General features: G+C 36.9%; 1 protein-coding gene across 1 annotated transcript in view; it reads right to left on the bottom strand.

Annotated features, from left to right (window-relative positions):
• Positions 1 to 23,658, bottom strand: part of LOC306901392 (uncharacterized protein) — a 63,002-nt gene extending 39,344 nt beyond the window's left edge. Inside the window, exons 1-8 of the mRNA XM_079469086.1 lie at positions 23,483 to 23,658; positions 23,091 to 23,191; positions 22,854 to 23,000; positions 22,618 to 22,767; positions 21,521 to 21,627; positions 20,683 to 20,806; positions 19,262 to 19,378; positions 17,887 to 17,955 (exon numbers count right to left, since the gene is read on the bottom strand). Coding sequence (XP_079325212.1) covers positions 17,887 to 17,955; positions 19,262 to 19,378; positions 20,683 to 20,806; positions 21,521 to 21,627; positions 22,618 to 22,767; positions 22,854 to 23,000; positions 23,091 to 23,191; positions 23,483 to 23,549 — 882 coding nt within the window. The 5' untranslated portion in view covers positions 23,550 to 23,658. The remainder of the gene's footprint in view (positions 1 to 17,886; positions 17,956 to 19,261; positions 19,379 to 20,682; positions 20,807 to 21,520; positions 21,628 to 22,617; positions 22,768 to 22,853; positions 23,001 to 23,090; positions 23,192 to 23,482) is intronic.
• Between the last annotated feature and the right edge of the window lie 722 nt (positions 23,659 to 24,380).

The following is a 24,380-nucleotide window of genomic DNA, read 5'->3' as shown; positions in this document are numbered from 1 at the left end:
GTAATGTGTACTGACAAACATTTTCACAGAGACATCATGTCCGTGAGCATAGCATATGAGGGAGGGGCAGCAGAAATAAAGCAACCTAATGATGTGGAGGTAGATCAGTCTAAAAATGTCACAATCGCAGAAGGTCCAGGTGTTAAGATAATTTAAAATGATTTGCTCAAGCCAATAAAGTGAGATGTCCTCAAAGCATCTGAAGATACAGCATTTTGCATCAACAGTTATACACTAACTTACCAATCAGGTAAGTTCATGTTATCTCTTTACCATTACTATGGACACTCATACACAGTGGAAAGTCCCCAGAATTTATGCAAGCTTTTGAACAAAGGTCGGTTGTTCACTTGTAGGCCTCAAAGCCTTAAACTCTAGGCCTCAGATATAACTGGTTGTTCAAGGTGCTCAAATGTGCTCGAAAACCATAAAAAGTGCATTTGTAGAAGTAATAATTTGTTATATTTCAATAGCTTTAGTTATAATAAAACTAATATCATAAAAGTTCAACAATTTGTTAACATACGTGTGATTTATCTATGTTAGCTACGTTTCCTATGAATACTTCTTAGTTTAAGATAATTGTGGTGAGTGAAGAATTGATTATGGTGTGCGTTTACTTTACACTGTAGTGAAAATCCATCATAAGTGCCTTAGAAATACACAATAATGACTGAGCGACAGATTCATACAAATATTGTGAATTTTATTTCCTTAGACCAGATTCAATGTAAATGGTTTTAAGTGCCAAATCAGAAAATTGCACACTTTCTTATCATTTGCAATAATTCCACTTGCAATAATTTCAACAATTTGTAACATATATTCCCACTATTTCTAATATCTACTATTCATCATCACCACAACTTCACAGTTTATTCAATAAAAACAACGTCTTTGCAATAATTTCAGTCTATTTTATTCTATATCTGTGATTACTTACACTTTTTACTTTGTTTTTCACCTTATGATGAACAACACCAGACAACTCTTACAAAACCATTACAAATGGCTCCAAACAGTCACTGATGCTCACAATGATAACACCCAACATTATTACTAAGATTATGTTTTCTGAAAATGATACATTGTGTATTTTCAGTTATTATTTTGTCTTGTGCAATACTTGTACAATCTGTTATGGAGGATCCTCAAGGCAGTAGTAAAAAACACCTCTTTCGTTTTTTTTAAATAGAGTTTCACAGTTTCCGCAAGGGAGATGAAACTCATGAGATAAGATGAAATCTTAAGATCACAACTGTACATGTATTTGTGTGTGCCAGAGAGAAACCCAGTTTCCCAGTCATCGATCTTGTTAACTACTTCTGAAAGTCCATGCGTGTATATTTCTGTGTGTGCGCTTAGGTGAAAGAGAACAAGACTGAGAAAGAGGGACAAGCACCACAACATGGATATCACAAAGCAATCCCTCTAGGTAACTGCTTTTAGAGAACTGAATGTTTGATCTCTCTTGGCCTCTGCTGCTGCTGGTAATGATTAAAAGTCGACAGGCGGAGTGAGACAAACACGGGGACGGATATCACAAAACAGCCGCTCCTGTTATCTGCTTTCGGCATTGTATGTGTCTGATCTCTCTTGCCCTCTGCTGATAGAGGTATCGATTGAGACGCGACGCTGTCTGAGGGCTCCTGATGTTCTTTCAGGTGTGTCGTGCGACTCGCTGAACTCAATGTAACAGGTCGCGCATGTGTATCGGCGCTTGTGCATTCGTGGGTGTAAATAGTACAGACGCTGTTCGCTCCGCTAACTCAAGCTATGTTCCTTTACTCCGCCGCTCCTGCTGAGCCCTGACGCTTCTACGAGCCCTCGATGACCTCTGCCTGCAAGACAAATAGATTTCCCTCTACCTGCATCTAAACATACACGCATACCAACACACACAGACCTTATTAGGATTATTATTGATGTTCTGTCAACACCGAGCCTAAAATACACTTAAGCCGACACTGTGCACTGTTCTTAACTAACTGCATGTATAAAAGTGTGTGTGTGTGTAGAGAGAGAGAGAGAAAGAGAATGTTTCTATACTTTGGACTCTTTTACTATGCCAATAGATTTTTGAATCTTGAGAGACAGAGACACACAGATCAAAATTTAACAAAAGCATGACATTTAAAAAGGACTAATATTAAATAAATAAAGTATAATAAAGTATATTATATAGTATATTAAAGTAAAATAAAGTATACTTAAAGTTGCAAATAATACACTTCAAAGGATAATTCACCCAAAAATGTCAAATTCTCTCATTGTTTATTCACCATAAACAATCTTGTTCAAAACCTGTATATGACTGGTTTTGTGTCTATTCAATGAGGTCCAGTGTTGTTTGGTAACCAACGTTCAACATATCTTCTCTTATGTTCTGCAGAAGAAAGAAAGCCATACAGGTTTGATATGACATGAGGGTAAGTTAATTGATGAATTGACATTTTTTGGTGAACTATCCCTTTAAATAGCAGTAAATACATTTGTAGTGTACTACAGTACATTGATGTTTTTGGTGCTAAATAAAAGAGTAAATGTTTAATAAACATACAAATTACTACTTTCAACTTTAGATGAATACTAAATATCACCAATAGTTAAACTGATGTCTTTGAGAATAAAAAAAGCCTACTATCGCAAAAAATAGTTTATTTCTAAAAAGTGTGCTTTGAATGCTTTAATAATATGTTAAATCTTAGAAGACTTTTATATACTAATATTAAACTATATTACTAATGTACAAGTAATAAGTACATTTTCCCAACAGTGGTACTTAAGTACACCATATAATTAGTGTCAGATAAAGTAATTTTATAATTACATTACAATAATTAAATAACGGGAATATAGTGAGAATACATTGGAAATATTGAATGTGTAAAAATATGTGGACAATACATAATACCTATCTATGATAATTATATTTAACAAGCTCTGATAGGTGGGCTCAACTAAATATATTTGTTGAAATACAGAGAATGTTTTTTAATGCACTTTAAGAAAAGTAGGGCTGTCAACGTTAACGCATGCGATACATTTTTTTCTGATTAGCGCTTTAAAATATTTAACGCAATTAACGCAGCATCCGTTTATTTTGTCATCCTTTGTAATCACGCTCTTATTCATGTAAAGGCCTTTAAACCATTTAAGCACGTTTTGAAATGGTTGCTTTAGCTGTGGCACAACACGACAGCGGTCCTGTCTGGTGTATATAGTCACGAGCTAAAGGCTGCGTCAGTGAATCTCTGTCAGACACCGCACCGCACCAGTATTAAGTTCTTTCGTGTTTGAATGAACAAAACCACACAAGATTATGCCAGAAAGCCCATTTTGTCTAGCAAAGATCTCGACATATTGAATACAACCCTAAATGAATGCAAAGAGTTGAGAAAATGTAAAAGAGTGTCAGATCTGCTGTTATTCCTTTCATTAATGTTACTCAAAGAACAAAAGAAAAGAGGAAATCATTGTGTTTTGAAACTTTAATGTATTTAATTTAGAATTAAGAAAGAGAATTAAGAAAATTTCTTTAGAAAGAGCGTAAAGTGTTTGAGAACTTAATTCAATTTCTGTATATTTCCTACCTGTAAGACATGATATCTCTCATTTATACTGTATTTCAATGTTGAACGGCTATAATTATTGTTAATATAAAGAAAAAATCATCAGTTTAATGGAGACATCAGTTGTAGTACTAACATCAGAATGTTGGCTTTCATTCATAAAATTATGTCAAATCTATTGTTTCTACTTTAAATCGGAAATTAAACGTGAAATTATTACAATGTAAATTAATGTTATGTGCGATGAATTTATTATTATTCATATAACCACTGCAGTTCAATAGCACTACAACAATAAATGTTCATTAGTGGCTTTAATATATAAATTCGACCCGAATGCAAACATGCTGATGTGGGTAGCTGGTTCCGTCTCAAGCTGTTCATTAGTCTGCAGTGGATGTAGAGAGTCAGTTGGAGCTTACGGTCCACTCAGGTGTGCAGTTCAAGAGAAGATCTGGAAAGTCAGCTTTTACCCTCACGCTGTGATAAAAATAAAAGTCTCTCCTCAGCTTTTCCCAGCTTAAACCGCACTCCATTCACCTTGATTTTGAGAAGTTCAACTAATGCTGCGGTGTAGCGATTTACAGCTCTGAATACAACTGTCCTTTCAAAGACCTTTAAAAGTGAAGTTACATACAGGAGCAACTTCTGTGAGGAAAGCAGGTGTTTAACACAGAATCGGTATTTGAAACAATAATACGCCGGTTAATCCGAGTCTATTATAGGGCTGTGTCTGGAAATGTATTTGTCCAATTAAATCAACACAATTTTTATTTATTATACAAACAAAGTGGGGAATAATAAGAACACAAGAGGAGAGCATTGCTATATTAATGTAAAGGTGTGATAAACACTATTTTCAGTTCACAGAGATCAAGGAAAAATTGCTCATTCACACCATTAACGATAACAACTACATTAGCATCCACAACGCTGAAAGATAACGTTCAATTTATTCTAAGCGCACATCTAAGCCATTTTTGCGAAAATTTGCCGATTGCATTGCATCATTGAATGAACCTTCAGATGAAATTTGGTGTCGGGCTATCTGTTAAACTGCGCAAAGACAGACAGGAAAATGTATGGAGAAAACATTTAAAACTAAATTAGGTTTGGTGCAGTTGACGCAGAAAGTACAGTAAAACACAAACACACTTTCTTTCCCAAAACACAACATATTTTTTCACTCTCTCTCAGATGCATTCATTGCAAGAGTTTGATTTGAGCGTAGCAGAACCACGGTGGAGCTGTCAGCGGCATGCAGCAGCTCTTGTGACGCTGGTGCGGAGCTGAGCTCTGACTGACAGTCAGGAAAACGCAGACGCCTGCTGACAGGACACTAAACAAAGAGAAGTGTCAGTTTGCTTGTGTGACATGCTTACATGTGGCAAAGAAAAGCTGAAGATGAAGCACTTGTGCCAATTTAGCGTCGCTGCCGGTCCTAAGAGATTTTAATCTCCTCTATGAGATATCAATGAAAGGCTGTCAAAGAGATGGGAGAATATTCACGCATTCTCGCGTACACGCACAAACTCTGCATTACAGAGATAACAGCATTAGCCCATTCGTAAAGACACCTTTTACACAGGATTACACAAATCAACTGCGATTTCCACATGGCATTTAAAGTTTCGCGATGAGACAAACTTGAGAACGGCAACAAATTCAAAGATGGAGTTTTCTATTAAGTATGAAAAGTGTGTGCGCTATTATGCTGTAAACCTTTTTTGTATGGCTTTAGCAAGTATCTTATTACTCTTTTATAAACTAATATTTTGCTGCTGTCCTTCTGAAATCTTGTATCTCCATATTTCGTGATATGTTTTGCCATAAATCATTATTATTGTTCACACTTTATGTTTGTCACTGGGTTTTGCAAATATCGAACCAGTATTAAGTATTTAAAAGTGTGTCTCAACTTCGACAACACAGCATTTAATCATAAAAAAGAACAGTTTTTTTAAATTTCCTGACAAACACCAAAATTGGATAAACAAAGTTTCAGCGCCGATATTCACTATTTATGTACATCTTCATTCATTATTTGATGTGAATTAATTTCCTTCACTCCAAATCTTATATTGCATGCACATTACATTGACTTTTTAACCTTTTTGCACACTATTTGCATTATCTCATGTTTTTGTATATTCTGTGAAAACCTATGCTATTTGTTAAACCTTTGTTATATATAAACAACATTTAAAAAGTGCCCTACATTTATCAGCTAAATGTTCTCAAGTTTAGCCAAAGGTGGATGTTGGATCTTTTCCAAGCTTGTCTCTACCTTGTGGTGTTCATATCAAAGACAAAACAACTCATTAGAGCTCTCGGAATGACTGACAGGTCTACGTGAGATCAAATAGGTTTCGATGACAACCAGACAGTTATTATAAGACAAGGGCATCAATGACAGAAAGATTACGGAGAACCAGATCCTAAGGAATACACGCAAAGCTGACAGCAAACAATGGGGAGAGTTTTCGCACAGACCCAACAGCGCAGACACATTTACAGAATTAACTTAACAAATTGGGTCGGGAGACCGATCGCGTACAAACAAACTTTTAAAAATATTCTCTTATTTTCTGTCTCTGCCACACTTGCACAACAAAAACAACAACAAAGGCATTATTCCTTATTTCCCTAGTTTCAGAGCCTTTATCTGCATCAAAGTGCAAGAACACGCATCCACTCGCCAACACACATGAACACAAACACACAGCCCTTCATCAGCAGTGCTTCATTAGGCTGGGTAAACAGAGCATTAATGATTCATTAGAACCTGCGCTGTTTATAAGTAAACACAAAGTAAGACTGACAGAGCCTGTCTGGTTCCCACCACTCACGTCTATAATGTACAGTACAACATCTAGACACAAAAATAGAAACATGCTCGGTACAATGCGGCTTTAGACACATTATGATGAAATAATGGAAATAGCTATTTTATTCAGGAAAAACCAGCAGGGGGTTGACAGCGAAAAATCTTAAGAATGAGCAGTGGATGTGGAGGCAGAGATTTCTTGAGAATCCATTTTTTTAAACGTTAAAGACTAGCTCTGACATGTTTAAAATAAATAATTTTCTAAATTTCAAAGCCTTACAAATCTCATAACCGTAATTGTCTAAAAATGTCAATTCCGTGTTTTGCTAAATCAAGAGAAGCCATGCGGCCTGTATCACAAAGCCGATTTGGGATCGGCTCTGAGAAAAGTGAAGTGTATCTGATGCAGATAAGCCACTCCCCTCATAATCAATATTGTTTTACAGTACAACAAGAGAATATCAAACTTTCAAATATAGACATTTTAAGAAATCTGTGAACCTGAATGAAACCTGGTAGCCATTTGAAATTTACTGGAACATTTGTTACATTAAACAAAATCAAGATTAATGATCTGTGTGTTTTTAAACAGTCCATCTTTTTCTATTTTTTCTTCATTTAATTATATATGAATATTGTGTACATTTTATTTTTTGGTCATTACAAACATCTAAAAAGAACATCAAATATATATTTTAATAGTTTTTTTTTTAAGGTATTTTAATTTAGTTTTGTTTAAATTACAACATAGAGTACCTGTATCATGCACTACGAGACATTTACATTTATGCATTTGGCAGACGTCCTTTTACCAATGCGCCTTACTTTGCATTATCCTTTACATGTATCTAAGTATGAGCAATCCCCTGGGATCGAACCCCTAACATTGGCATTGTTAACGCCATACCCTAACCACTGAGCTACAGGAAAGCTGTTGGAAAGGACATGTTACGGTAATGAGATTTTTAGCAGAAATGCAATAAAATTAAAAATAATCTTTGTGCAAGCAACAGACACACGAAGATCATTGTTATTTGATATTTCATCTTTGATATTTAAAATCATTACTCCCATTATGTTTCAATGGATTCGTGAGAATGACCCGTGCCTTGCACATAATGCATGACCACTTTTGCTCCCTTGACTATTTTTATTACATGTGGTCAACATTTGCAATTATAAAAAAATGATAAGTTCCTGTGATCTAAACAATGATGCATACTCAGACCCTGGCCTAAACTCACCTGATCTGATAGCAAGCAAATGTGTTAATACGACGAAGGGCTGACGGTGTGTAAAATATCACTGAGAGAGATTTAGAGTGGGCCCACGTCCCAGAACGGCCTTAACGCTCTGTGTGTGAGAAAATGTCCCGGATAAGAGCTAATGGCCCATCTCGGGTCTGCTGCAAGCGTGTGAAAAGGTTACCACACACACACACGTGAACAGATACACACGTGCACGAGATGTTCCATTAACCTCGTTCATACGACCTTTAAACAGGACACATTCTTCTGATCTCTGAATATGACTTATGAGGGTGTTAGATCACATGCACAGCACATCAATTTACACCTGTGTGTGTTTCATACACACAGACTCACGCAGTTTTAGAAGAGCACATAAGCTTGGAGTACTGTTACTATGCTTCCCACAATGCATCTCAGGCACATGTACAATGGAAAACCAATGCACACAAAGACACACATTGTCCTCAGTATCTTTTTTTTATCGCTTTATCCGTGCCCGGGCTATAATGGCAGTGTTAAAAAGCAAACAAGCTCTCTTTCCCAGCAATCGCTACAGACGAGGCAGACAAGGAATAATGAATGTTTTACTCGTTTTAGTAACCAGGCTTCCATGGGACCAAATATTCAAATGAGAATTTATGACTCATCAGCGGCTTCTAATTAAACTGGATCTTTGAATTATTCATCCGGTTACCACAGTCATATACCGGTGAGTGTGTTTGTCTGCCGATAAGCCTGTGTTTTATGCATCCAGCTAGTGAAATCTTTTCAAGTCACCAGATCAGAAAGTGCGGTTTCACACAAACAAAGAATCTGCCTTGGAAACAAAAGCCTTCGGTGCTGTGGTGACTTGAAGCTAAATATTAAAGTTTTAGACAGTAATTAAAATTAAGAAAAAGTTAACCACCCAAATGCTGGCATTTCTTTTCAAACCTGTTTCAGACCTGTTCACACTGCAATTTTTTTATACAATGGTATAGAATGAGGGTAGCGATTGTCAAGCTCCATAAAATAAGAAAATACAAGTAATACAGAATGCACTATATGGAGTACATGAAAATAGCCTTGTGACGTACTTCTGACTTGAAATCGTACAGCTCGCCATAAGTTACGGTTATAAGTATTTACAATGGGGAGTCGCTCCCTGTGAAACCTAAACGGTTAAAATAAGACTTTTACGCACATACATTATCAGCGAACAAAATTTTGCAAAGATAATGTACTTATTTGGCATTTAATCTGGCAAAATCTGCACGTAGCCCTTTCAAAATACTATATTTTTTAAATACTTTGCAATGTGAATGATTCTTAGCTCTTTTTTCTGCCGCAGTAGGAAACATGTTTTTGTATTTCCTTATTTTTCTGTTGAACACAAAAGAAGATATTTTGAGGAATGAAGAAAAACAAACCATTCTGGGGCACTTTTGACTACCACTTACATTTTTTGTACTAGGGCAGTAAATGGTGCTTCAAAACTGTTGGTTGCTAAAAGTATTCCAAAACATCTCTCGTGTTCAACCGAACAAAGACATTTAAACATGTCTGGAACAACTAGAGGGTAAGTAGTTCATGACAGAATTTTACCCTTTAAGGCCGGTTCCAGACTTAAATAAATGTTTGAGCTGTGTTAACAGAAAATATCTTGCCATGAAATGTCTCAAATATGTCAGTACCCTTGTTCTGTTTCTACCAGTAATGTTTATTTCTAAGGTATTTTTATAAAAGTAACTTAAATATCCTAATTTAACTGAGGCCTAGTCTTGTCTGTCAAACCAGTCCATACTGTGTTATTACTATTGCACTTTCTTTTTGTCCTCTTTGGATCACAATGGTATCCGTTCCCATTGACTTACATTGTATACTGCAGAAAAATAAGGCTCTGACTCTCTGCTAAACTTGTTTTGTTTCATGGATAAATTCCAGAGAGTTTTATCTGTAAAATAGACTTATTTAGCCCGCATGAACTCTTGGAAGTATAATTTAGCATTAAAGAAACATTTTAGAGATATAAATTATACATAATAACAACTATGAATAATGTTGTGTTATGTCTAATGTGCATATTTAGAATTCAAAAAAAAATTCATGCTCTTTTATAGACCACAAATGATTAAAGATTAATGCTTAATGATTAAGAATAGATGAGCATTATGCAACACTGGCAGTATAGCTCTATGACTGAGTGCCATTGAGCTCTCTTCAAACTTTCGAGATGAGAAACAATACGTTGAAGTGAAAAGTTTGGAGCTCCCAGCAGAATATTCTTGTTAATATGATCAACAAGCAGCCTCTAGCATCTTTAGGTCAAAGAGCTTGAACTCTCCATGTGTGCGTATTTTTGTGTTTGTATGCACTCACATCAAATGCACCGGGCAAGCCTCTCAACTCTCTCCGAAGCTTTAAAGTTATATCAAATAACAGTTTGATTTGTGCTCTATAATTCAGTGTGTCAGAGCTTGATTAACCTATCATTCTTTTCATTAGCTAAAAGTTCTTCTAACCGCTGTTAAAAGCACCAGCCAATCACTCCAGTTAAGAGCTGCAGAGCAGCATTACCTCAATTAGAAAAATGTCTTGCATGAAAGGAGAGAAGCACAGCCAGTGCATGACTCCAGGGTCCCTGTAGAGAACCATGCACAAAGCTCTCACTGCTCACTCTGATGTGAAAACCTTCATTCAGAGGCTAATTTCAGATAATTGAAATACCCCTTTTTCCCACTAATACGCACATAAAGAAATGAGAAGAGAATTCACAAGCATATACAAAATGTATAATTTCGATAAAATGTGAAAATGTATATGGTTTTGTATATACCTTTTTCCTCTGGCCAAGCAAAGTAAATTTCAGGTCAACTTTTCTGTGGGTTGGATACATATGATGTTTGATATAACTTAGTAATTGTCATTTTCATCTAATGTTTTAAACATATATTATACATATGTTGTTAGTAGTGTTAGGTAAATACACTTGAAAGGACGATGTACAAGGTCATAATGGCACCACCTCCGCCTCATTTTGAGCCAGGAAAACCCTCGAGGTGCCCGCCAAGCACAGGGCTCCATCAATCAAAGTTGCACATGAACCCCCTTGGGACTATACCGGTATAGGACGAGAGCAGCATCTTCAGGAAAGTTTATCATTTGCCTGTTTCTAAGCTTTGCCAATGTAAATATATTCACGTCCAAAAATATGTAAAAGAGAACTTAATTTGATCACTGTTAATGTTATGTGCCTTTCCTCAATTGACAGCATAACTGGACTTACGAACAGTCCGGTCTCGTTGTACACAATCTGGAATGTTTTTCTTAAATGCTCTAGCCAAAGTCTGACATGAAAGTGGTTCGGTATAGCAGTCTGCGTTCCTAAAGAGCAGTCATTAACCTCTGAAATCCGCAAATGTATTGTGTTCCATCTGTGCGCTGAGCTGTAAAACATTATTATATATAGCCTATTTATGAAATAAGACAACCTACAGTTATTCTACTGAAGAAACCACAATTTCCCTAAAGGCGAAAATACACTACAAGACTTTTGCTCAGATTTTCGGTCTGGACTTGTTGCAGAAAGTCTGTGCCAATCTGCAGCTTTGATCAGTTAGTGTGTTTCTGAAACTTTCAAAAAAAGTCTGCAAGTGTATGATGTCTACTTTAAAATCTGTTCAGATTTTGCTTGTATAGTTTGCTTTCCTACATTCTTCAAGATAACTTCTTTTCATCAACCGAAAAAATATGTATAATAAAGTTTTTTCCTACGTAGTCAATGGGGTCCAATAACTGTTTGGTTATAAGCATTCTTCCAAACAAATTTCTCCGTGTTCATCAGATCAAAGACATCCATACAGTTTGGAACAACTGAATCAAGAATTTAAAAATCAATATAATATTTATTAAAAGTCTTTATGCAGTTTTTCGATCCTTGACCCAGTCGCCGAGGGTTTACAGACAAATAAATCAAAGTTTTTTTTAATGAAGCTTTAAATGGACCTGATCACCGAGGACTTCATGGAATTAAAGACATTAGCAAAGCTGTTTTTTACAAAATGCTGTTTCAAAACAACATACATTGTGACTTGACTTAAATTAGAAAACAAACAACTCATTAAAAACATAATCCCACCTAAACAACTATGGGTGTCAGTTATCATTCATCTTTGAACTAGGTCTATAGACGGATTTATCTTAACAACATAAACAAACTAAAGGTCGAACGAATCATCGATTTCGGTGCCGACAACGATAACAATAACTAATGGAAATCTGCAAAAATCCCCACCCATAGTTTTTCCTGGTTGCGTTTGATCCACACGCAGCAGGGAAAGATTTAGTGTGCACAGCCACAGTATTATGGCTTAAGACACTCATTTATTCATTTATCTTGCAGCTTTTAAAGAATAGTCTTTTCAAGAACAGTAAGACTATGCTCATCAAGTCTATGTCTAAGTAGGAACTGTATGTAATGTTGTAAAATAAAAAATTTAACAAATTATCTCTCAGTTCTCATTAATTTGATGCAAGAAACATTTTTTAATTGTCAATGTAGAAAACACATACTTACAAATGTTGCTGTGACCCCACCTTAACTACCGATACACATTCACGCACAATAGAGCACCTGAAGATTATTTCTGGCAACAATCAAAAGAAATCGAGAAGAACCGTAACCTCTGTAAACTTGTCTCTCCAATATTTTGAATTTAGACTGCGATACAAAGCTCAACCCCTAGATGTCAATGTACCATACGGTTTATTTAAATGCGACCAAACTGCAGAAGCAATTTAACAAAATGCTTTTTTAATAAAATGAACACACAACAAAATTCAACAAATCATTCATTTAATACAAATATTATAAAATAAAATAATTTAAAAAAAAATGAATAAAATATAATTATTATATCAATTATATTATTAGACACTAGCCAAATACAGACCAGCAGATCAGCAGCTGATCTGACTGTACCACAAGGGCTGTGTAGCAATTGCAATTCACATTACGTTATTTTAAATACATTCACAGGCAAACTCTTCAGAAACGGATCATCTGTCTCTTACATACTATGTGCAATGTAAGCATAAAACATGATGTGTTTATGTAGTTTTAACTGTTTCTTTTAAGGCTATGAGGGTTCAGTGTAGAAAGGAGGATTGAAAGTGTGATATGATCGCCTATCTATGCAAAAGCATATAGAGAAATCACCCACAGATATTTACTAAAAGCTACGCCTCTTTAGAAAACAAACCTTACATTTTGTGCAATTACTGCATGTCATTTGAGTTTGTGACAAAACATTTTGCAGTATGTATTTTACATATTGTTTATTACTGCATACTTTTATGCACTTTTTCCTATACATTTCATCATTGAGGATTTCTTTAAAAAATCTTGTCTCGTCTCGTGAATCCAGTCACGTGTCTCGTGAGATAAATGTCTAGTCACACAACTATATACTATACAAACAAGTTATTATGTCAATAATGTAATCAACCAACTGTAAAATGTAAATGATAATGTACGTAAGACTGTTTTGGACGCAGCAAGAACACTGACTTTTTGTACTGTTGCCTTGTACTGTTCCATTTCATTAGATCGCAGCTGCAATCATATCAGTCATTCTCATAAGCTTACAAACTGCACTCAAATTCATCTCTCACTGAAGACAATAAAACACACAAACCTAACACATAGGCTACACATTCACCATACAGCAAAGTACAGCCCAAAGAAAATCATAAAATGTGAATGCCATAGATGGCTTCATCTCACACCCACAGCTTCCCTCCTTCTTAAAATGTACCTCAGTCTCCTGAGACTGATGGAGGGAAAAGAGTATCTTCCAAATGATCATTCCTATCAGAGCAGGTCTGGATTACTGATGACTCGCTCACAGAGCTCTGACACGCAGACAACAAAAGAGCCGAAGAGAAAGAGATGGAAAAGAGAGAGCGTTATGCATACCCGGTGATGATGTAGAAACGTGTTTAAGCCTTAAATCCAGCTTAGTCTCTAAGAGATTGTCTTATTCAACTCAGAGGAAAGTCACTGTGCAAGCTACATCTTCAGCTGACACGATGTTAATCCTGTTTGAAGGTAGTCTGACGTTGATGATACACTGTTGAACAATTGTTTTGTATTGTATTCAAAAATGCTCAAAAAGTGACTTCTATTAAACCAATGTTTACTTCTGTGTGAATCTAATAAAGTATTTCAGACAAGGTTTCATGGTGCCAATGTTAAGCATGGGTAAAATTCAGGATCTGTCTCCAAGTTCACGGTATTAAAGGGACAGTTCACCCAAAAATTCTGTTCATCATTTACCCCCTCGAGTTGTTCAAAACCTATATATAACTTTTTTTTAAGTGGAATGTAGAAAGATATTTTGAGAGGTTCTGTGTCTATGCAATGGACGTCAATAGGGCCCAAGTTGTTTGCTTACCAACGCTCTTCAAAATAACTTCTGCAGACGAAACAAAGTCATACAGGTTTGAAAAGACATGAGGATGAATAAATGATTCAGTTTTGGGTAAAATATCCTTTAAAGGACCTTGACTTCACTTCCAGAATGTTAAGGAAATCACAAATCTGTTCACACAAAATGCATTTTGTTTCTTTAGCAACACTTTGTACAAATGCTGCATCTAAAAAAAACCATGCCAGCCCTTTTCCATTTTTGCGATAGATTTAACTGGCCTCAAGGTCTTTTTTCTGTAATTTGCCTGCACACCATTACCCTCAATATCAAGCACGTGTCTTAGCAAAGTAACCATAGTTACAATTGACATTAAATATACATTTACATGCTCAAAAGATTACAAGAAGTCTGGGTTCATTTGAACTAATGCACTGGTATACGCTCATTAGATAGCAAGAGTCTAGGTGTGCATAACTGTTTAAGTCCCTAGGGTTTGAGTTTCTTTAAATATCTGCCTCTTTAGAGATAATTAAGTCCTCCAACGTTGGCATTAAACAGTACCTTCGCCCCTTTGTTTAAATAGACTTTTAACTACTGCTTTTTTGACTTACTTTCTGCTCTCTGCTCCACTCTATTTCTGACACTGTGCTGTCTGTGACTCTGTCCTCTCCTGCTTCTTTTCAAGCCACTGGCAAAGGAAGACATCAATCTTGTGCTGTCACACAGTGTGTCAGGCTTTGACCCAGCTGGGTGGAGCAGGAAAAGGCCCAGCTAATATTGAGTTAGCTCATGCAGCATGTCCTGTCACCACACACACACACAGACAGACCCTCGAGTCCTGACAACTAATTCTGAGTCACACTATCTGCCACTCACACACACACACACACACACACACACACACTAAGCAACAAAACTAATACTGTATTAGCTATACTGTACTAGAATGATATTGGTGGGGTACACACACATATTCATACATATGCTATGAGCAAGCATTTGGGATTAAAATATAAAGAGTCATAATCATATGATCATCCAGTCAAGAGTGGCAAATAAACCATAAATGTGCCCTATGTTGTTACAGTAAGAATTTTGACAAAACAACCTATTAATAAAGATAAATCTCTCTCATGCTATTTTATATTGGAAATATAAATTGATATATTAAATGATTAACAGTTTGGTTTCTATATTTTAGCTATGTACAATATATTTGTAAACTACCCATTAACACTTTCGCAAAAAGTAAAGTTTGAAATGTGAAAATTATGGGGGATGCAATGTGGGGTGGGATCTGAATTAGATTTTATTGGTTAGTACCATTTTCCTCCACCCACATGGCCTTTGTTATGCCAGCAGAAGTAACATACTGTTTCAGAGGCATACTTTGATCCTTAGAATAACGTGCAATGATAAATCATTCCTGATATGACTAAAAACATTTATTTAGAAATAAGATATATCCTGAGTACATGTTGATCTAAAGCAGAACAAAGCAACAACTTTGGGATTCAGTTCTCACTTTGCTGCTAGAAAATGTTATTTTTAAAACCGCACATTCAGAGCTTAGACAATCTCTTTCTCTCTCTCTCTCTCTCTCTCTCTCTCTCTCTCTCTCTCTCTCTCTCTCTCTCTCTCTCTCTCTCTCTCTCTCTCACTGTTTAGAGGTGTTCACCTTTCCCAGCTGTCCAATCAAAGTGCCCTGCTGCTGGGGGGCCGGCTTCTGTCTAAACACCCGCTGTCGCAGAGACGACCCCGCAACCTTTGGCATCATTTTGACAGACAGCCAGGTGACTGGTTTTAATATTAATATTTCCCCCGTGCTGAGAGGAGATTCTATTTGTGTTCGGCTGAGGCAGTGCAGAAAAAAGTCAGACTGCCGCATACAGTCCTTCACTTGCCGCTCAGGATGGAGAGAACAAATATAAGCAAGAGCGATTGGAACGAAACTGTCAATTTCTCATTCTCTCTAGCCGGCATATGCTTTTACAGCGTCTCATTTCGCTGTGTCTCCCCTCCCGTCATTCTTTCTCTCTATTATTCAAATTTTCTGTTTTATTTTTCCGATACCTCTCTCTGTGTGCTGGACAGGTGTCAGATCTTTCACAGTCTCCGCACAAAGAGGCCTTTACTACACACTCACTCACAATAGAAAGGTCACGGTAAAGTGCAAATAAAAAACTATTCCTGCATTATTCAAAGGTAGCCTTACCTCTGATAGAAAAGGAGAAGATGGGTTTAAAGGGATCAAATCTTTAGCTTTCCTAGTCTTGGCGTTATTAACTGAGGACATGGTTTTGTCTGACAAGGAGTGCTGCTACTTGACACTGGTATATCCCTTTTGCCCTTGTAGTAGTGCTGGAGGACTAATGTACCGACCAACAATAGACATTGATAGATTTCACCTTAAACGATAAATATGTTATTTGACAAACTGATATGATATCTGCTTAAAGCTGCAATCCGCAATAATAAATCAATTATTGAGTAAATACAGAAACAGCTCAATGTTCAAAACGATTTTCGTATCATACCCTAGTTCACAACTGTAAGCTTATAATAATGATTTATAATTTGCGCTGTCGGGTCGCCTTTTGCAGGAAATTTTTATTTGGGAGAGTACCTCTTTGCGTCATTACATCACAGCCGTAAACAAAAAGGAGAGGAACCGGTTACCATATCAAGTGTGTGTGGATGGAGTGTGGTTCATTCTTATAACAGTCGCTATGAATTAAAATCCTTATCTAGATGGCTGTGCTAAAAAGCGATCATCTGGGGAATGTAATGTAAACATCTTAATTTATTAAGTTCTGATGTTGATTACATCTGTTGTAAATAACGATGTATCCTTGCGGAGAGCTAAAGTGACAGCTTTGTGCTAAAGCAAAAACTTATATCGACAGAGATTTTGAGAGTTGGCTCTGACATATGAAAGGATTGCATTTACAGGCAAGACGTCACCATCATTATTTTAATCTTAGTTTTATGTAGTCAGACGGAAAGCGGCAGATTTTGTATGTGTTCAGACGACATGTTTCAGATATCATGTAGGACATAAGGTCAGCTGTATTTACAATGTTATTTTGAGTTTTTGTCTACATCAGGCGCGGCGAGATATCAAACATTACAACTGATTCTATATTAGTGAGGTTTTTAAACATTTGGCGTTGTATCTGGTATACACACGTTCACGTTTATGTACAGAAGTGCTCTGATGCGGTGTGAGCACTGAGCAGTCAGTCATATAGAGCTCGGATTCATCCGCACAGAGCAGCAGTGCCAAAGCACAACCCACGTAAAGAAGAAACTCTGCATATAACTGACATTTATGTTTCAAACTGAGAAGGCTAAAAAGAAGCCAACGTTAAGGACTGCAGCTTTAATGTGTTAAGTCAATAATAAGCAGGCACAAGTATCTTATGGATCTATCTTCTCTCACAAATATCTAGTATTATAACACTGTAAGAAAGAAGCAGAAAACATTAAACCTGTGAGGCTCAAGTCTCATGACACACAACACAGCTGGAACCTTAAGTTTAGTTTGTTAGATGTGCAGCTAATATGAGTGTACTAGTAGATGGGTAATACAGTTTTACTATTACTATATTATTTACAGAGTAATAGTGAAATAACAGTTCTGTAATCATTTACTCAAAGAAAGAAGATATTTTTAAGAATGTCATTAACCGGTACCTATTTACTTGCATTGGTTTTGTGTCCATGCTGTATAGGGGAAAGGGTGCCACTGCTGTTCGGTTACCAACATTCATAAAAATATATTTTTTTGTGTTCTTTTTGAAAATGAAGCTAGTGCGCCCTCTAACCTCGTACTCCTCTGCCTCGATCAGTAGTTTGCCTGTTGTTATTCTGGATTCATATGGTGGGATGTTGCTCTGAGAAAGACAAAAGAAGAAATAGCGAAAAAGTGAATTATGATAATGTTCCTATAAGGGAATATTATTTAGTTATGTATATTACGTCATCTATATCTAGCAGTTCTTCTTCCAGTTATAAATGAACAAACGCTTTAGAAGTTCATTGACTTTAAAAGCATCTTCAATTATTGTTCCATTAAAGGGACCGTTGCAGGTTCAAAGAAAGTTAGGATCCTTTGAAGGAAAACACAGAAAGTGTTAACAGAGAAATTCATTTTGAGCATTTCAATTGCAAAAGTAGTTCATCTGTTCGCCTGGCTACAAAAGCACTACAGTTACCATTTATGTAAAGACAGTTTTGCTTTGTTTTTACATTCCTCTTTATGTACCATACCATAATTCTATTATTGCTTTCAGGACAAGAAATGACCAAATAATGCATTTTGTTAATCTAATAATACAAAGAGAACAGCAGGCAAAAACTTTTGCATTTGACGGTGGTTCTGGATGGACTGTGTAACTTAACTATTTTAAAAACATTTCAGCTCTTTTCTGCAAAACATGGCAGCATGAGGTTCACCTCTTCTTTTGTGTTGCCTTAACACAATCTAACACAATCTATTTATAATCTTTACTCTGGATGAGCTGTTACTGAACCAGCAATGTAAAAAGAGTTGATAATGAGGGCACTGAAACCAATTACACCAAGCTTTGACTGTACAAACAGCCGTACAACACACCTACCTGCCAAACTTTTCAGATTGAAAACCATACCGATACTGCATCTACATATTACAAATTCAAGCGATTCACCAAGCAGATTCTCTGCAACTGTAACCAGTAGGAAAGTAAACAAGCACTTTTATAAATTCCCTCCACGAGGCAGGTGAGGTTTGTTTTTCTGTGGTTTCCTCTCCAGTGTGAAGCCCTACTTAACAGATGAGCTGAGAAAATTCATTTGCAGATGCAGACAGAACACAGTAGCCCGAAGGTAAAAAAACAGGGGATTTAAGAGTCATGAGACTGTGTCTGTGCAGAAACCTGGTCACCTGAGGGATGCAAGGGATGGCTCTGTTTGTGTCTATGTGCTTGCGTGTGGCCTCAGGCCTGGGCTTGCGGCAGACTGCCACAGCCTTGGCCTGGCTTTGAGCGAAAAATGAAAAGATAACTAAGCTTTCCTTTCGTCCCCTGTTCCTTTCAGACATAAATCTTCTACAGTCATAGTACTACTCCTTTCAACGCAATCAAACAGAGTTTATCTGAGAGGTCAGGATATATGCTGTCATCATCCCATTTCTATGCCGCCTTTGGAAAGCAAACATACCACAGTCTGATCTTCATCCTCCTCCATATCATGCTCTGCTCTTTCCTCCGACTCTTCCTCTTTCTGCAGACTGGGTAACCATGACAACACGCTCTTCTTCAGGCACACCCGTCCCTCCTGCATACAAGTAAGATGAAAAAGTTGAAAGTTCTGGGCTGTGCACTCCGATTGTAAACATATAAGTAAATGCACATCTTTCAGGCTGATTCAAGATAAGGCATGAGAAGAAGTAGGATAGGAAAAGGTGAAACAGAAGAAATGGTATACAATGAGATGAAATGTATATAGGACAGGAAGGTATAAAGTAGTATTGGAGGAGATGATGTAGCACAGAAGCACAGGAGGAAGCTGTTTAGGATGAGATGGAGTATGATAGGTAGTAGGATAGAATGAGAGGAAGCAGGACAAGGTAAAAGAAATATGACATAATTTAAGGTTGTGTATTAGAATAGAATAAGAGGGGAATGGGACATGATATAATAAATATTAAATAAAATGAGGAAGTAGGATAGTAAGTGAGGGAAAATGACTGGAGGCAGTAGTAAAGAATGCAAGAAAGTAGGGTAGGTTAACAGAAATGACTACAAGTAAGGAGGAAAGTAGGCATTACAAGAAATTGGTTAGAGAAAACAGAGAGCAAGTTAATTGATTGTTGTATTGTCTGTTTTCTAAATTAATATTCAAGAGTTTTCTAAGGTAAAATTAAAAATGTTTAAAAAATATTATAAGACCAACATTTATTCACCCATATGTAAATCCAAACATGTATGACTTTATGTCTCCAGTGAATCACAAATAAAGATACTTTGAGAAATGTCTCAGTGGTTTTGTGTCCATACAATGGAAGTCGCAATGTTGTTTGTTTACCAACATCCTTCAAAATATCTTCTTTTGTGAACATTTTAAATGACGTGAGGGTGATGAATTGTAAAAACACTTTACATTTTTCAGAGAACTATTCCTTTAAAACGGTCCAGCTTAACATTAGTCTTGGCTCAGTTTGCCCCCTACTGGTCTACAAAAGAACTACAGAGTTGCAGTTGCACTTGCAATAACATGAACCCATCCCACATAAAGTCGTCTTAAATATGAGCGTGCTATTAATGGCTTATAATTCATTAGCAATCTCTCTCTTTTCCCATCTTTTACTATCCCTCTCATAAAAAACAACCAAACATGGCTAAAAGCAGACTCACTCGCAAAGTCTGTCTGAAAAACACATGACTCAGCTCTCTTCACTTACACTAATTACACATTTATAATGACCCGCTGCTCACGGCGTTATAAAACAAAACCTATAAGTAATGACCATGATGGTCTGACGGCAAGCTGGAGGCTTATTTTCCTCTTTCTGAGAGTGCATTAAACCACTTAGAACGAAGGAGATCTGTGCAATTTGCTCGGCGGATGTCCTTTCGTACCTCTGTTTTCTCAATACTGAACAGGTAGCTGGCCATCAGTTGCAGGGCTTCAGGGTTGTGTTCGTCGTAATGCAGAGCTTTGTCCAAGGCCTCCTTGCAGCGGTCGGCAGCGCCCTCCTCCATGCTGCCCAACGATAAAGCAGTGACACATAAAAGTCACTCACCTTTTAAGGATCATCACATTTTTTGAGAAACATTTACAAATATCTTACAAATAAGAGTTTTTACAGCAACTATGGGCACCCACATTATTTCAAATGCCATTATTTCTTCTTGGGTTTCTAGTTTCAAGTATCCGCTGCAGGTACAACAACCAAAACAACACAGCCCGACACACACAGAGCCATACCCCATGAGAAGAGTCACAGACACTTTGCTAGAGGCTGCTGCTATAACGTCATAATGCACACCGGTGTGTGAAATGGTATGGCTGTAACACATAACCAATAAACCTGACCTTTCCCTGATGCTTTGAATTTAAAGTTCCTAGTTGGCGTATTAGAATAAAGTCGCGCTGTGCAATGATTCTAAGCAATCAACCCCGAATCCAATCTAAAGCTAATTTTCATCTCTCTCCTACCGTTTCCCCATCCTGAATTCCCAACCCTCTCCCTCACTCCATCCCTCTATCAAACAGTCTGTGATTAGATCTTTTCTGCAGGTCTCAGAGCAGATGGGCTACGGTCTGCAGCATCCCAGGTGTGCATGGGGGATCATCACATCAGGTACAGAAAGTCAAAGAGTTTGAGAAATGAAATGAGTGGGGAAGGCCATGGCAAACAAAGAACGGAAGTTGAGCATACATCAGGTTGTCCAAAAAAAACAGAACGATAGTTACCAAAGATCGGTGAAGAAGATCTCAGCGATGGAACAGAAGGCCACAGACACGTCCTTTTTGGTGATGTCACCATCAGAGGGGAATGCAGCTGCACCAAATGCACTGGCCTATTAGAACACAGAAATCAGTTATAGTTGTATTGTGCAATCTGTCAAATCAGATAAGCTGGCCTAACACAGAAACACATCAGGATTTAGAAGATTTGCTTATGTTTCACTGCCCCCTAATGCTTAAAGTAAGAACTGCACATATCCCCAAGAAATCTATTAGCTGCTGCCTTCTTTTTGTATAAACAGGCACAATTCTACCCAAAGACAATGACACCGTCATTTAGACTTGGCCTGTATGCCTCAGACCATGGTTTAGCGTATTGGAATCCAATAAACAGTAATGTAATCCAGACAAGAACACCTTGAGCAGTCATTTCAATTGATTCCAGTTTGATTTGATGTGAAACAATGTCTGTGACCAACTGTTTTCAATAGCCCTCCACCCACAGGAAGACAACACAACTGTCTTTTCCATTCCCCGCCACAGACACAAATATAAAACACAGCCTTAAAATGAGACTGGCTCAGCATAACAACATCCCTCCCGCTATTATGTCAATGTTAACTCTGTGCTTTTCAGAACACAATACACTGAATTGGCAGGTAACTAATTAATCAATGTTGTCCACTGGAAAATGGAACACACCACATAAAGCTTATTTACAATCGTCATCCATTAACTGAAGGTAGGAGCAGTGGTTCTCAAACCGGGGACCCCCAAGATGGATCCGGGGGCCACGGATTTTGTGCAATTGTATGAAATATAGAAATTTATCATAAATCGATTAAACGGCAGAACCAAAATACCACCAACCAAAAGTATTGATGTTCAGCATTGTTTACCTATACCAGAATTAGTTTTTGGTTTAATTAAAATTAAAGCTAGACATTTTTAATTAAATTAAATGTTTAAGTTTAAGATCATTCAAAGCGATGCACTCTACACAAAAGGGGCTTAGAGGGTTCAATGCTGAAATATGCTTTTCTGTATTGTACAAGTGTCTGTAAGTCCATGTATAGTAGGTAGTATTTTAAGTGGCGTCTTACCTCATTGGTGAGTTTATCCATAGTATTTAGCATGAGTTCGATGCCTTTGCTGAAAAACTCTACAGCCTCAATGCCTGTATGAATCTGCCCCAGGTACATGTATTTACTGTGGCCATCCTCCGGGCTGAGTTCCACAGCCTTCAGAAAAACGCACACCGCTGTCAAGGACCGTAACAAAACACAAACACATTCACAAGATCATACACTCCGGGTGGCCATGGGTGTGCAAAGGATATCTGTTTGGCTTTCTCTACATCTCCCAGCTCAGCACAGATGTTCCCCAGCATGTCCAGGATGGTCAGGTTAGTGGGTTCAATGTCCAGAGCTCGCTGACAGAAGAGTCTTGCCATGTCGAAGTCAAAGTTGTCAATACATTCTTCAGTCTGAAAGGGACGGACCAGTATTTAAACAAGAAGTCATATTTTATTTGAATATTTATAACTGGTGCAACACAAGAATGCATTAGATATTACCTTTTCCAATAACTGATCAACAGTGTATTTTTCTGCTGTTTTCTTCTTGGCTTTTTCTTGCATTTTAGCTTTCATTCTTTCCTGCGGTGTCATCCTGTTTTCTGAAGTCAGATTTCAGTAGAATGTAATTATGATCAAGTCTGGTTAAGCATGGCCATCCTTTTATATAAATAAAACATTAAACTCAATGACTGTACAGTTATGTTTACATCAAAGCAAGCAAGCTATTCAGTGGAAAGAAGAGAAGTTTAAAACATGCAATATTATTAAAGTGTTTCAAGTTATAGTTGACCTAAACTGTTGAAATAAATTGCAATACATAAAGCCGCAATATGATCGGAGTGGCAACGTTACTGTAAATAGTATAGTATGAATTGCCAAAACCGACATACCTTCATGCGGTTTTGTCTCTTTTCTTTTAGATTTGTTTTTCTTTTTTTCTTTTGCTTGGCCGCCCATTGTTGTGTGATGAAATCCTTGTATTTGTGTCACTTTGTAATGCAAGAATGGGACTTCACGCTACACTCGTATCCACTTGCCAGCGTGAGCGTACGCATGTACGGCAACGTGAATCGGATGGTTGGTATCCTGTTCTTCTTCCTATTTTAATGGCGGACGGCATCCAAAGAAAGGTACATTACCGCCACCTACTGCACTGGAGTGTGGGCCTGAGTCAACTTCTCGCGCTGATTAGAGCCACAAAAAGAAGAGCTGAGTAAACTGCCTCCCAAATATACTGTATATATATATATAAATATATAAAATACAATAAATTATTTAATTCTGTTAATTAATCCAGTTCTTTTCAGACAATTTATTAAATTTATATTGTTGTGTCCATCGAGTATGTTTTTGACACTAATTTCTATAGAACTTTATTTCCTAACATGTGTGCTACTGATTCCTCAACTTGACAATGGTCACACAAACCAGTTGGATGTTTTCCTATTAGATGTAATGTTTTATTTAACCCTGAATGTCCCATTCTTAAGCGTGTAATTATGCCTTCTATTTCGTTATGTTCCTTACATAGCTTCCTACTTTTTCCTGTTAAAGATGTAGAGGTTGCATAAAGCTTTCCAGTGTAAGTTACATAACGTTAAAGGTTAAATGTAGTTCTTCTATGTTTGGCTAACATGTGTATTTCTTATGTTTTTGCTTTTTTGGGTACAGCTTCTTTGATACAATGCAAATAAACACTATAAAAATAAACCTGACTCGACTTGACTATATAATTATATATTACATATAAATTCGTAGTAAAACGTAGTGTTCATTATTTATTGGTGA

Source organism: Barbatula barbatula (assembly GCF_947034865.1).
Source record: "Barbatula barbatula genome assembly, chromosome: 12".
Classification (NCBI taxonomy): domain Eukaryota; kingdom Metazoa; phylum Chordata; class Actinopteri; order Cypriniformes; family Nemacheilidae; genus Barbatula; species Barbatula barbatula.
This window is presented reverse-complemented; position numbering and strand designations above follow the sequence as displayed.